The sequence below is a fragment of the Bison bison genome, unplaced genomic scaffold (genome assembly GCF_000754665.1).
Source record: "Bison bison bison isolate TAMUID 2011002044 unplaced genomic scaffold, Bison_UMD1.0 scf7180017864155, whole genome shotgun sequence".
NCBI lineage: Eukaryota > Metazoa > Chordata > Mammalia > Artiodactyla > Bovidae > Bison > Bison bison.
Genome location: NW_011494727.1, coordinates 991,521 through 1,005,282, shown reverse-complemented (window position 1 = coordinate 1,005,282; position 13,762 = coordinate 991,521). Strand labels below are relative to the sequence as shown.

The 13,762-nt window shown below is 49.2% G+C and overlaps 2 protein-coding genes across 4 annotated transcripts in view; one reads left to right on the top strand and one right to left on the bottom strand.

The window, feature by feature from the left end:
* Positions 1-6,186, top strand: part of POLG (polymerase (DNA directed), gamma) — an 18,241-nt gene extending 12,055 nt beyond the window's left edge. The window contains 10 exon segments of the mRNA XM_010841133.1: positions 505-665; positions 1,378-1,431; positions 1,536-1,653; positions 2,043-2,178; positions 2,268-2,514; positions 3,463-3,585; positions 3,701-3,869; positions 3,991-4,199; positions 4,986-5,146; positions 5,672-6,186. Of these exon segments, the coding sequence (XP_010839435.1) occupies positions 505-665; positions 1,378-1,431; positions 1,536-1,653; positions 2,043-2,178; positions 2,268-2,514; positions 3,463-3,585; positions 3,701-3,869; positions 3,991-4,199; positions 4,986-5,146; positions 5,672-5,748 (1,455 nt within the window). The 3' untranslated portion in view covers positions 5,749-6,186.
* FANCI (Fanconi anemia, complementation group I) overlaps positions 5,995-13,762 on the bottom strand; it is a 64,213-nt gene continuing 56,445 nt past the window's right edge. Inside the window, exons 30-38 of one of the 3 annotated variants that reach the window (XM_010841026.1) lie at positions 13,683-13,751; positions 13,404-13,497; positions 12,938-13,125; positions 11,476-11,529; positions 11,336-11,395; positions 9,028-9,096; positions 7,402-7,497; positions 7,009-7,113; positions 5,995-6,096 (exon numbers count right to left, since the gene is read on the bottom strand). In XM_010841026.1, coding sequence (XP_010839328.1) covers positions 6,016-6,096; positions 7,009-7,113; positions 7,402-7,497; positions 9,028-9,096; positions 11,336-11,395; positions 11,476-11,529; positions 12,938-13,125; positions 13,404-13,497; positions 13,683-13,751 — 816 coding nt within the window. In that variant the 3' untranslated portion in view covers positions 5,995-6,015. Of the gene's footprint in view, positions 6,097-7,008; positions 7,114-7,401; positions 7,498-9,008; positions 9,097-11,335; positions 11,396-11,475; positions 11,530-12,937; positions 13,126-13,403; positions 13,498-13,682; positions 13,752-13,762 lie in introns of those variants that run through there. The other 2 variants (XM_010841024.1, XM_010841025.1) reach the window with 2 other exon arrangements.

Sequence of the window (13,762 nt, the reverse complement as noted above, 5' to 3'; positions counted from 1 at the left end):
CCTCATGCGAAGAGTTGACTCATTGGAAAAGACTCTGATGCTGGGAGGGATTGGGGGCAGGAGGAGAAGGGGACGACAGAGGATGAGATGGCTGGATGGCATGACTGATTCGAGGGACGTGAGTCTGAGTGAACTCCAGAGGTTGGTGATGGACAGGGACACCTGGCATGCTGCGATTCATGGGGTCGCAAAGAGTTGGACACGACTGAGCAATTGATCTGATCTGATCTGATCTGGGCGAGAAAAAAGAGAAAAATGACATAGAGCATGTCAGGGGCCTAGTACCACATCTGGTGACTGATGGCTGTTACTGGGAGGGGAGCTGGGTGTGTGCCTGTGTGTGAATGTGTGTGTGTTTGCGCCCATGTGTGTGTGTATGTTGCAATCAGGGATTTGCCCCAGACTGCTCTGCTGGTGGGGCAGTCTGGGCTCAGTGTTGGGCAGTGCCTTGGGCACTGGGGATCGCAGCACACCTCCAGGCCCCGCTTCCTCTGCTCTCCGCAGGATGGCAACAGCTGCAATGTGGGCAGCCCCTTCGCCAAAGACTTCCTGCCCAAGATGGAGGACGGCAGCCTGCAGGCTGGCCCAGGAGGCGCCAGCGGGCCCCGGGCCTTGGAAATCAATAAGATGATCTCATTTTGGAGGAACGCCCATAAGCGTATCAGGTGGGCCGTTGGGGAGGGCAGAGACTTGCTGCTGTGTGTGCCTCTGACCAGGTCACCACTCTCCTGGGATCCCTTCCCCTCCCCGCTCCCTACCCCCCAACCCCGGGGCCCTGACAGCCTGTACTACAGCACAGGGCTTGCCCGGTCTGGAGGCCAGGCTCTCTGTGGTCCTGTTGCCGTGCACCCACGGACCAGGCTCTTTCCCTCTCCAGCTTTAGTTTCCTTGTTATGTAAGAAGACTGGTACTGTAGGTCCCTGAAGGCCCCTCCCAGCCCTGTGAGGCCCCTTCTGTGAAGGGCTAGTGGCCTGTAAGCTGTGTTGGGGGCTGGGTCCTAGGCCGGGAATGGCAGATGTATCAAAGTCTAGTTCCATGGCGGAGGTGGCTGCCAGCAGCACGCTCCTGTGAGAAGAGTCTGGCAAGGGCTGGTGACGTCTGCCCTGAGCGTGGAGGAGGCAGTGGTGGCAGGGCTGCAGCGGGGTGCCTCACGGTCACCCCAGGATGCGGGCAGAAGTGGCCTCAGCTGCCTGGCCATCTCCTTGAGGGCTTGTGCTTCTGGGTGGTAGATGGCAGGGCCCAGCCCGAGTCAGGTCAATGGAGAGGGTTGAACCGGCCGGGCACAGAGGGCACGCAGCAGAGCAAGGTAGTTGAGAGCCGTGTCGTGAGGGGGTGGCTCCTGCCCCCATGGCTGTGCTCAGCAGCGTGTCCCCACAGCTCCCAGATGGTGGTGTGGCTGCCCCGGTCTGCGCTGCCCCGGGCCGTGACCAGGTATGTCCTATTGGGGTTGTGGGAACAGGAAAGCTGAGTGAGGCGGGTCCTAAGACCAAAGCCAGCTGTGGGGATTCAGGTCCTTCCCCCCGACACCCCCACAGGCATGCCAACTACGATGAGGAAGGCCGCTACGGGGCCATCCTGCCCCAGGTGGTGACGGCTGGCACCATCACTCGACGGGCTGTGGAGCCCACATGGCTCACTGCCAGCAATGCCCGGGTACGTGTTCTTTGTACGTCTGGTCTCCCTGGCCTTCCTCTCCTGTCTCGAGAAGCTGGGGTTGCAATGAGCCTGTACTAAGATCTGAGTCTGGCGGGACTCAAGTCCAAATCTGGCATCACAGCCCCTCCATTTGTTGGGCAGATAAGTTCTGGGCACCAGCTCCTGGCCAGGCATGCGTGGCACAACTTTTGTGGAGTCTGCATGGGGCTGAGTGTGAGCCAGGCATGGGGCAGGGGATCTTTACCTGGAACTAGCAGAGCTGGCTGCATTCCCTAAAACCATGCCTTTGGGAAGGGCCACCACATCTCAGTCTAGTCAGGCCCCGGGGTGAGCAAGAGGAGTCTCACCGGGTACCTACGTGGGGTATGACCTCCCTCTTCCCACAGCCTGACCGCGTAGGCAGTGAGTTGAAGGCCATGGTGCAGGCCCCGCCTGGCTACGTCCTCGTGGGTGCCGACGTGGACTCCCAGGAGCTGTGGATCGCAGCTGTGCTGGGAGATGCCCACTTTGCCGGCATGCATGGTGAGCGGGAGCCAGGGCTGGAGCAGAGTGGAGGCGGCCTGATGCCTGGCCGGCGGAGCCGCCTCTCTCACTGTCGCCCTGCCCCCCAGGCTGCACAGCCTTCGGCTGGATGACCCTGCAGGGCAGGAAGAGCAGGGGCACTGATCTGCACAGCAAGACAGCAGCCACCGTGGGCATCAGCCGTGAGCACGCCAAGATCATCAACTACGGCCGCATCTATGGGGCCGGGCAGCCCTTCGCCGAGCGCCTGCTCATGCAGTTCAACCACCGACTCACGCGGCAGGAGGCAGCTGAGAAGGCCCAGCAGATGTATGCGGTCACCAAGGGCCTCCGCCGGTGAGTGTCCCCCCTTCCCTACCCCTGGGCCTCAGGCTTGCTTTATTGTCTTTGCTGCGCCTGTCTTTTTGACCTTCCCGTTGCCTGAGCCCTCATACGGCCTCTGACCTAGCTCTAGGTGGGTTGTCCTTCGGTTGTGATGTTTGCTCGCTTCACAGTCCGTTTTCCTCATAGCCGTGAGTTATCACTGAGTGGTTGCAGGGTGCGTGCTCTGCTCCTGCAGAATAAACAGTAATGTGGGGGTTGCAAACCCACATGCTCACAGGGCATGAGAGCAAGTGAGAGGGGGAGCAGAGTGTTGTCCAGGGAGGTGAGAGGGGAGACGGGGTCGGGAGGATGCTCTAGGGTAGCGTGTACTGGCGGAAGCAAGGCAGTGACAACAGACATGGCTGGGTCTTAGTCGTGGAGACCTTTGAAAGCGTCATGGTGTGGACTGAGGGGTGGTGGGGAAAGCCTGTTGTACCTGTGAGCAGGTGAGTGACATGACTGGCCAGCAGGGGACTAGCCTGGTGTCGTCTGAAGCCGCAGTGAAGCTGTGAGTCTAGGGCAGCAGGGACCGAGAAGGGGGAGCCAGGCTGGCTGTATGTCCTGTCTTCTGCCTTTCTAAATGCTCTTCCCACCCTCACCCCAAAATGCAGGGTGGTAGCCTTTGCTGCCTGCTGGACTGACATGACACCTGTTGGTCACTGGGCAGTGCAGGGTTGAAGGTTTAGGACAGTAATGGTCCCCTATCCTTTATCGGGCTACCTTCAGGAAGCCCACAGAATCCTGGGATCCTGTCTAGGCTCTGTTTCTGCCTGCTGTGTGATCTCAGAGTCACTTAGCATCTCTGAGCCTTTTGACCCCAGGGCGGTTGTGGAAATGGAGTGGAGTTGAACACGCCTAGCCCAGGGTTTGGCACAGAATAGGCATTCCCGTGGAAATGACGGTGGTGACGCTGCCCCCCAGGTACCGGTTGTCAGATGAGGGCGAGTGGCTGGTGAAGGAGTTGGACCTCCCTGTGGAGAGGACCGAGGACGGCTGGGTTTCCCTGAAGGATCTGCGCAAGATCCAGAGAGAAGCTTCAAAGAAGTGAGACCCTTCTGTGTGTTCATGTCAGTGGGAGGGTTTGGGCTTGCCCGGGGAGAGCTGGCGTGCTTTTGCCCTGATATGGTGAAACACAAAGCTTGCCCTCTTTGTTCCCCAGATCGCGATGGAAGAAGTGGGAGGTGGTTGCTCAGCGAGCCTGGATGGGGGGCACAGAGTCAGAAATGTTCAACAAGCTGGAGAGCATTGCCACATCTGACATACCACGTCCCCCGGTGTTGGGCTGCCGCATCAGCCGGGCCCTGGAACCCTGTGCTGTCCGCGGGGAGGTATCGCCACCCTCGGAACGGGGCAACAGGGGCCTCGGAGGGCAGGGCTCCTGTGCCGCCTCCTGCTCAGGAGGGAGCTGCTTGTGGTCTGGCCCTCCTCACCTGTGCCTTCCCTCCCCAGTTTATGACCAGCCGAGTGAACTGGGTGGTGCAGAGCTCCGCGGTGGACTACCTGCACCTCATGCTTGTGGCCATGAAGTGGCTGTTCGAGGAGTTTGCCATTGACGGGCGCTTCTGCATCAGCATCCACGATGAGGTTCGCTACCTGGTGCGGGAGGAGGACCGATACCGCGCGGCCCTCGCCCTGCAAATCACCAACCTCCTGACCAGGTAGGCAGGGCCCACGGCTCCTCCGGCCTGAGCGTCTGCCAGCTACATGGGGCTTGGACCACACTGAGCACAATCTGAATTTTCATGCCCCCAGGAATAAGTGTTTCCACTTTTATCTCTGATTTTTAAAAACTACGAAGTCTTAAAAAGACTGGCTCAATATTTAGAAAAGATTTTTGGAGACTGAAAGTGTTGTATCGCCAGACTAGATCACTGGGGTGGTCAGGAGGTGGGAGAGGAATTCTCAAACTGTGCTCCCCTTGGAATACAGCTTTGTTTTGAAAATCAGATGACAGGCTTTTCTCAAAGTATCTCAGAAAATTGAGATACTTTTTCATTTGTAAACATTTATTCTTAAGTGCCAAAAGTTTGCTATTCTGTTAGTAAACAGAAAACATCGTTAACAGGGAAGCTCAAGTATACATATTGAGTTAATTTCCTTGTAGTAAAATCCCTAGTTTATATGATTGTATTAACTGATGTTACAGTTCCATGTTGATCTGCCACTAAGAACCAGTTTGGGAACCATGGCCTGTCCTGATTAATGGGTATATAATGAATGTTTACAATGATCAATACTGCTGCCCTCGTCTTCTGACCAAAGTGGGAAAAAAGGTGTGTTTTGAGTCCACAGTTGTACGCGAGTGTCTCAGCGGGAGGTGCTGGCCCATCAGCTTTCTTCGCTTGCACAGAGCCGGCTGGGCAGGCCCTGCAGGCCACCTCCTGGGAGATGGGTCTTGTTCATAGCGGGGGCGCGACTGCTGCAGGGGATCGGGTCTCTTTCAGGTGCATGTTTGCCCACAAGCTGGGTCTGAATGACCTGCCCCAGTCAGTGGCGTTTTTCAGCACAATCGATATTGACCAGTGCCTCAGGAAGGAAGTGACCATGGACTGTAAAACCCCTTCTAACCCAACTGGGATGGAAAGGCGATACGGGATTCCCCAGGGTGAGCACAACACCTTCCTTCCTTATTACACACGGGACGGGAGGTGGACTAGAAAGTGGTCTCAGACAACAGAGGCTTGGGGCACTGGAGGGTAACCCCTATCTTGGGCTATGTACTGGGCTGGTTCGGTTTATAACGGGCCCTGAGTCCAAAGTGAGCATAATGTTCAGATCACAAAGGCATGTGTTTCTAGAAAGATGTTCCTAGTAAATGAAGTGTTTGACTCCGGTTTCTTTCTTCTTTAACCACACACACACACACACACAAAAGATTTAAACGAGATTTATTTTAAAGTCACAGTGGGTTCTTAGGTGACAAAATTATGCTCTGAATGCCAAACAAATTAGAAAGCTTAAAGTCTATTTAAAATGTATCTAAGACAAACATTTTATAAATAAAGAAAACAGATCCTCCCCAAATATGACCCTGCCATTCTTGGCAATCCTTTTTGACCTTAACATTAAGCGTTTCTCACTTCTGACTGCTTCGTGAGGGGGCATCCTAACGAATTGCACTATTTTTCAGGTGAAGCGCTGGATATTTACCAGATAATTGAACTCACCAAAGGCTCCCTGGAGAAATGAAGCCAGCCTGGACTATAGCCCTGCCTGGAGGCTCTGTATTTGCTCCCATGGAGCTTCATTGGGGCAGTGCAGGCTCCTAAAACTCAGGCTTTCAGCTCTGCTTTTTGCAAAAGGGCTGGCCTGAGGCCAGCCATTTTTCAGTAGCAGGGCCTGCCAAGAATGATTGCCTCTAAACTGAAGGTGCAATTGAGTTCAGAACCAAGATGCCAATGTGGTGCAGGCAGCAGGACAAGGGGGCATTGTTGCTTGTTGGGTAAAAAGAAAGCAGAAGCCCCAAAGTTCACATTAACTCAGGCATTTCATTTCCTTTTTCCTTTTCTTCTTGGCTGGTTCTTTGTTCTGCCCCTCATGCTCTGATGCAGTGCCCTAGAAGGGGAGAGAAGTAACGCTGTAACGTGAGAAGCCTGTTCAGAGGCAGTGGAAATAAAAACAGAAATCCTTTATCTTCTCATCAAAGCCTGTGTTGGTCATGCTTTCTCCCCCGTCCCACTCACGGGAGGTAACTGTTGGAGATGGGGGCAAGCTCTGCAGTAGAGCAAGGTGGTGCTGACTCCTTCCCTTTGGACTTCTGTAATGACGCAGGGAACACGGTGACAGAGAAGGGGCATCAAGATGCTGCAGAACTCCCCTGAACTCAAATGCCAGGGAGGCAGAGGCAGTGGACAGGGCCAGGTGTATTATGGCTTAGAGTGGTAAATGGAAGAATGTAGATTCAGAATTTTTTGAGAAGCTAGAAATCCAGGGTGGTTGATGTAAACTTCCAGTTTATCTTGGATATATGTAAGGTGATAGAAATTCTGGGCACCAGAGGTAAGGAAACACTGGGTTCTGCTTCAGAGATGCTGTAGGGCTCATAGCATGCTGTTCCTCTCCCTTTAGTCTCAGCAGAGGGGAAAGGAGGCTAAGAAATGTGCTGACCCTCATTCAGAGTAGTGGCCCTACTTTGAATGACAGCATGGTAGAAGAGGGAAAAACTGGTTTCTGAGCCAGAGTGCTTAGGCTCATAATTTTCCAATGGTTTAAAAGGTTATGGGGAGAAGACCCACAGTAAGACCTTGTTTTCAACATTCCCTTTCTGGAAATGTCCACCCTAAAGGTATACAAGCCTGGGAAACTTCGGGGATGGTTCACCGTTTACAACCTTTCTCTTGAGAATGCTTAGTTTCGTCTTTGACCACCTTTTGGCTCTTTCTCTGTGGCTGCTCCCTGACAGGCTACTGACAGCCAGCCAGGAGGGCAGCTGAAGCCTCCTGCACTCTAGTCCGAGCAGGCACTGACCTCTTCATTTTCATCCTCCTCCTGCCGAAGAACCACGTCCAGGATGTTTCCCTTGATCTTGAAGTCTCGTGAGGTGCTGAGCTTTATATGCTTCATCAGGTTCACCTGGGACAGGATTGTAAACACAGGCAGTTTGCTACCAATAAAACCTGCCCAGGACTGCCTAAGCCATCCCGGATAAACCCTTCAGTTCCTAGAAAAGCAAGTACACACCCACTAGACTTCACATCAGGTCCCCTGTGTCAGTGTTTGGCTTCAGGCCATCAGATCAGAAATAGCAAAGAAACAAAAGAAACGCAGTCGCCTCCCCCCAGTGCAGTTGTGTTGCTTCAGTTTGCCAGGTCCCCTCACAGGCTAAGTGGAAATCAGTAGAAAAATTACAGAATAGCTTACCTTTGACCTCTTAGAAAGGTGGATGAGAAATTTTTCATACTGTTCAATGGCAAAGATGAGATTAGGAATTGGCTTGGTTTCCCGAAGAGCTCTGGCCTACAGGGCAAAGAAGAGAAGACCTAAATTTGGGGTTCAGGGGTGGTAAAGTGCTCTGAAACTGCCTGTAGCAGAACTGCTCGTGGCTTTGAGGGAAAGATAGTCTAACTTCCAATGAAATGCAGTTTTACTTATACACCAGTCATTAAGATTTTTTTTGACAGTTCAGTTTCATCAAAGGACCTAAATGCTAATGGAGATGGCAATTAATCCTTTCTACTTGTAATTCCTAAACCTGTGTTTTCTAGAGGCTGGCTGAGGGAAGGGCCGTGGTGTGGGTGTCTGGCTGCCTCTCTGACTTGGGATTCTTGTGATGATGAGCCCCTCTGCACTGGCTCTGTTTCCGCTCTAGTCTACAGATGCGTTTTCATAGCTGCGATTCTCTCTCCCCTCAACTTGAATTGTAGCTTGTAGATCCTTCCATATGTTTCTTATGCATATAGACATGTTTTTATATTTTTTAAACTACAAATGAAGACACTTTGCATCTTTTTTTTCTTTAACATTATCTTAGAATTCTATATCTGAACATTTAGCTTTGTATTTTTTCATGTCTGCATAGTTTGTTCTACAGTATAAATATACTGTAAAAGCCAGCCCTCTATTGTGGGCATCTTAGTTTTCCCAGTATTTCACTTTTACTTACAACATTACTAGGACTGAATATACACAGGCCTTGACAATAGAGAGATTCTACAAGTAGAATTGCTGCATTAAAGACTGGTGCATGTGAACAGTTACTGCTAAATGTTCCCCTTGAGAGAGGACTCAATTCTTACTTTGCCAGCAGTACCCTGGAGAATCCACTTTCAGGCACCAATCTTTCACATCCTTTAAGGGGCACCTTTTGCACTCACTAACTTTTCCTAAAATCAGCTCCTTCCCAGTGGTTATCCTAAGCTATTTCTATTTTTGAAGAGTTCAAGATTTCCTGGTACTTCCTGAGAGCATATACAGAGGAAAAAGATGTTCCATTTGAACAAAGTCCATGAGTTGAGAAGCAGCCATACACAAATAAGCACATTTTCCCCAGCTTTACTGAGATGTAATTCACATACCAACCATTTACCCATTATATTGCATGCTTTTTTGTGTGTGTTTCTTTGTGCATTCACAGAGTTGTATAACCATCACCATAATTTTACAGCATTTTCACACAACCCACCTGCACAAGAAATCCTATACCCATTTTAGCAGGCACCTTCCCAGTTTCTCTAACATCCCCCTAACCACTCCTGCTCCCCAGTTCTAGGCAACCACTAATCTTTTTAGATTTGCCTTTTCTGGGCATTTTATATAAATGGATTCATATAACACCTAGTCTTTGTCCGATTGGCTTCTTTTACTTAACGTATTTTCAAGGTTCATTAGCAACCTTTTTTTTTTTGTTGTACTGCACGGCATGCAGGATCCTAGTTCCTTGACCAGGGATCAAACTGGTGCCCCCCTGCAGTGGAAGCGCAGAGTCCCAACCACTGGACCACCAGGGAATTCCCAGTGGCCACGTCTTGGTCACTGTCAGCAACTTACAATGGCTGTGGGGCCGGCAGCGGTTTTCTCCTTTTCTCCGGTACATTTTAGGCTCCTACTGTGCTTGTTCTAAAGAAAAGGAAACAAGTTCTCTCATTCCTGAAGGTTTTTCTGTAGAGCTACCAGGCTAGTGGTAATTTTCTAATACGATGATTATAGCGATAACGGGAGAACTCTTAGGGGGCCAAGTCTGGGTGAAGAGATTCTCCTGAAGCAGATGCTGGGCAATGGGAAACATTCTGGGACACTTCATAATCCTCAGATATTTTCCCGCTTTTTGTTGTTGGGAGATTTACAGTCTTGCTCTTGGATGGGTCTATCACAGGGAAGTGAGGTTAGGACCCACCGTTATTAACACTAGGGCAGCCAAGGGACTCGTGAGCTACAAAGAACTGTCAAGGGGGGAGTAGGACTAGGTGTTCACTACTGGGATATTCGCTAAAAGGGCTAGAGAAAAGATAGGAAGCTGGAGAGGTTGTTCTCAGAGCCATGTGTCTCACATGACAAGTGGTTACAGGCTCCAGGACGGTTTAAAGGTCATAGAAACACTTTGTTTCCCTATGTTGCAGATAATCAAAATAAAGGGCTCCTGGAGAAAGGAACAATCAAGAAGGGGACCAGGAAGTACAGGATTCTGATAAGGCAGGAGAGAAGGGACACGTGAGGCAGAGACCACCCAAGTGTGAGGCACACAAACAGGAACCTTTTACTTGAAGGGGAGTTCTGTGCCCTCTAGGAATGACAGACCACGGCCCATGGGACAACTAACAGTTAAAAACAGAGGCCTGCAAACAGAGAGAAATCACACTACTACAGCCATGTGAGAGAGAGGAGGCTTGGTTCACATGGCATGTTCTGGAAAATAAGAAAATGTAGGGATCCCAGAGATGCTGGTGTGAAGAAACTTATTTTTGGCCCTGGAAGGCAGGGTAGAGGGTGAATACTTTGTAGGGGAGGGGCAAAGAAGCAGCACAGGTAGTAGAACTCATGTGACCAAATGGGAAGTGAGCCATCTTCCTAAAAGTTGTACCCCAGATGGGACCTTGTTGAAACTCCCTAAATCAATCCCAGCTACGGCCTGTTTCTGCTGATTCAGGCAGGACTAAAACTGTAGTGGGAAGAGAAGTATCTTTTAAAGGTACACGGTCCTGAGCAGGATGCTAAGCTACGGGTTTTGGAGCAATGGCTTTCACTGCTTTCTTCTCACTGAGATCCAAGGCTATGGGAAAAAAGGAGCTAAAAGAGAATAAGCAGCTCTTTGAAAGATGTGGCAAATGCAATCCAGATTTCTAGATAAAAGTTGGAGAGAGTTAATGGAACCTTGGGCTCTTGACTCATTAAGCACATCTCACAAAGACAAAAAGTGCCTGTGGATCAGCTGATTTGTCAAATAAGGCTTTAAGTCAAACACAGATTGAGAAGGGGAGAAATATCCAAGGAAGAATACATAAACCAGTTTTTGTGTAATGTAGAAAAAAAGATAGTCTAGAAGGTGCCTAGTGATAAGCAGAAGAAAAGCTTGAGAATGGGTCAAACACAAAACCCCAAACCTCCCAGCATTTTACAAGTCAGTGAGTGTCAAGTATGCTTCCAGAGCAGGGGCTGGCCAACTACAACCAAGAGGCCAAATCCAGCTCCTGCTTGTTTTTCAGAAGTTTCACTGAACACAGCCAAGCTCCTTCATTGTATACTGACTATGGGTGCTTTTATTCCACAACGGCAGAGTTGAGTTGTGACAGTGACTCTATGGCCTGCAAAACCCAGAGCATTTACCATCTGGCCCTTTGCAGAAAGTCTGCAGACCACTGTCATGGAGTCAAAGAACCCAGTTCGAACCTCAGCTTTGCCCCTTTTTCTGGCCGTACCACACAGCATGTGGGATGTTAGTTCCCCAACCAGTGATCAAACCCACACCCCCTATATCAGAAGCTCGGAATCTTAACCTTTCTGTTTTTGGCCTTATGTCTGACAGCTTGGGAAATGATGCTCTAAGGTCATGTTCATTTTATTGGAACAGCAAATATTTAGAGAACACCTGCCTGGTGTTGTGTTAAGCACTTTCCACAAGTTACCTCATTTAGCCTCACCATGCCTGCTACTACTTCACTCACATTCCCAAAGGAGTGGGTTTGGAATCACCCAGAAATAGACCAAGTCACTGAGCCTAAGGATGCATGTTCTCCTCTGCTCCAAGTACAAGCATACCAAACACTTTTTCTCTCTAAATCAAACTTAGTGATCAGTCCCCTGGGAATACAAGGAGTCCTTTCTCACTTGAAGATACACTGTGATACAGACAATCACTTACCTGTACATAAGAAATAAACGAATAGCATAGAGGGGTCAGATGTGAACCAGACAGCTTCACCTGCAGCAAAGGAGAAAGAATTCAGTAACTGTAGGAATAAGATGCTTTCCCCATTCCTAGGAAAGGCATTCTCAACTCACCAGTTTTTCCATATTTTTCGGAATTCCTGTGGAGGGCTGATACACCTGGAGATACTAACAAAAGATTCCAAGATTCAGTATTAGGCAATGGCAGGACACCCACTTCTCTCAAAGGTTTCATAAAGTTCTAGGGGAAAGCGTTGGAATCTTACATGCATGCATACTCAGTCATGTCCAACTCTGTGACCCTATGGACTGTCGCCCACCAGGCTCCTCCATCCATGGGATTTCCCAGGCAAGAATACTGGAGTGGGTTGCCATTACCTACCCTGGGGGATACTTTCCAACCCAGGGATTGAACCTGCATCTCGTACGTTTCCTGCATTGGCAGGCAGATTCTTTATCACTGAGCCACCTGGGAATCCAGATTTAGAATGCTATTCCTACACAGATGTCCCATGAAACTACAGGTAGTGACTCAGTGAGCACATGGTGTGTGACTATTGCTCTGGCTGGAGAGAGGAAAAGAAAATAAGCTACCCAGATTCGTGCAGAATCTTAAGACTCCAGGCTTCCTTTTTTCCCTCCCCTAAGCTCCAAAGCTTCCCAGACAGGAGGCAATGAAAGATTTAAGTTTCTGACTTGTTCCATTTATTGCTTTAAAAATCCTTCAGGGTGATAGTCCCTGAATCTAGAAAGCCAATGACTTTGCTGTTTTTCTTTTAGAAAAAGCCAATAAAGATTATAGAGGTTCTCCGTATTTCTACCACAGAAGCTAGTTAGCCACACACTATAGCCAGAGCGGCACCTTCTCAGAAATGGCAGCGCTGCTGTTTGGGTACATGGTGTGAGGCGGTCCACCATCTTTCTTTGGTTGTCCGTGCCTTCCTAAGTAATGTGGGTCATTGCTAGAATCGGAACTAAATTACGTAGTTCCTAGCACTCTTGAATGTCTGCTGAGAATCAAAATACTGCAAATACAAAAAAAGTTTCTTGTTAACGGATACTAAGAAGCATTAACTTAAACTCAGGGCAAGTATACCTTGTATTTTCAAAAAATAAACTTATTCCCTACTCGTGTACCTGACCTGTGAGGCATTTAACATCTACTTGTTAAAGGACAAATACCCTTTCGGTGTCCAGACTGGTCTGAAATTGTCTAACTTTTTGTGTAATTGGAATCAGATTAAATTCTATAGCTAAAGTTTAGACTGAGTCTTAGAAGGTGTTTGAAAAGGCATTTATACTCAATTATACTCAATTAAGAGGCATTTACATTCATTATACTCAATCATATGAGCAACATACTCATATGCTAAAGAAATATGGAGCTCTAAAAACAGATTTAGAATTATGCCTCAACTGTTATTTCCAGGCCTGTGGAGTCACCTGCCATCTACTGGTCAAACTGTGACTTGCAGAGATGTAGACGTGGGTTCTGCCCTGGGGTGTTCAGCACCAGGGGCAGTGTCCTGGCTGGGTGGGGCAGAATGATGGTGGTGACTGACTCTCCGACACTCACATATTTGACAAGTGCTGTAAGAGTGGTGTACATTTTGCCAAGGTCCTTTAACAAGGTGTCCACACAGCTGCCTGATGGCAGGGCTGTCTGCACCAGCTCGTGGAAAAATGTGAGCAGAGTTCCCAACTGTATGATGGTGGTTTTCTCCATGGGATGGTTTGTTAGGGCTGCCTGAGAAGAGGCCTCTTCTGAAAGGAAATGAAGTTAATTAGCACATTCAAACCCAACTGACCTTATTTTCTAGTTCAAGTCAAAGAGATTTAGAAACCAACTAAACATCATTAACTAGGAAGTCTGGATGCAGAATACATTAATAATTATATCTTCTACTTTCATTACTTTGGAAGTCTAGCACAAACAAACAGACAGAGCTCAGGGGCTCTGCCTTTATGTCTCTTCCAGTTCAGGTTTTAGTTGGCTTTGCTTTGATCACAATTCCTGGAACCCCTCCCTCAACCCATGTTACCTGGTATGATTTTGTGATTTGCTTGTCCCTTAAGCTTGGTGATCAGCCAGTCCACTTCTTCTAGGACCTTCTCAGCTTTACTCAGAACAAGCAGCTGTCAAAGAAAAAAACGCCTGGCATGGCTCACTGCACACAGCTGCTGGTGTAACATGATAGCCACGGCCACCAGTGGGCGGGTTAGAGGCCTCAGGACTTTAGCCACTGTAATTCACTCCTCACAGGGAATAAAATGGAAGGGATGACAAGGCTATTTCCCAAGTGCCAGGGATCAACACTTACACAGACAGTAGGGGCAGCTGTTTTCAAATTCACCAATGCAAAGTTGTTTGTTTTCTCCACTTCCACATCCTGGGAACGGA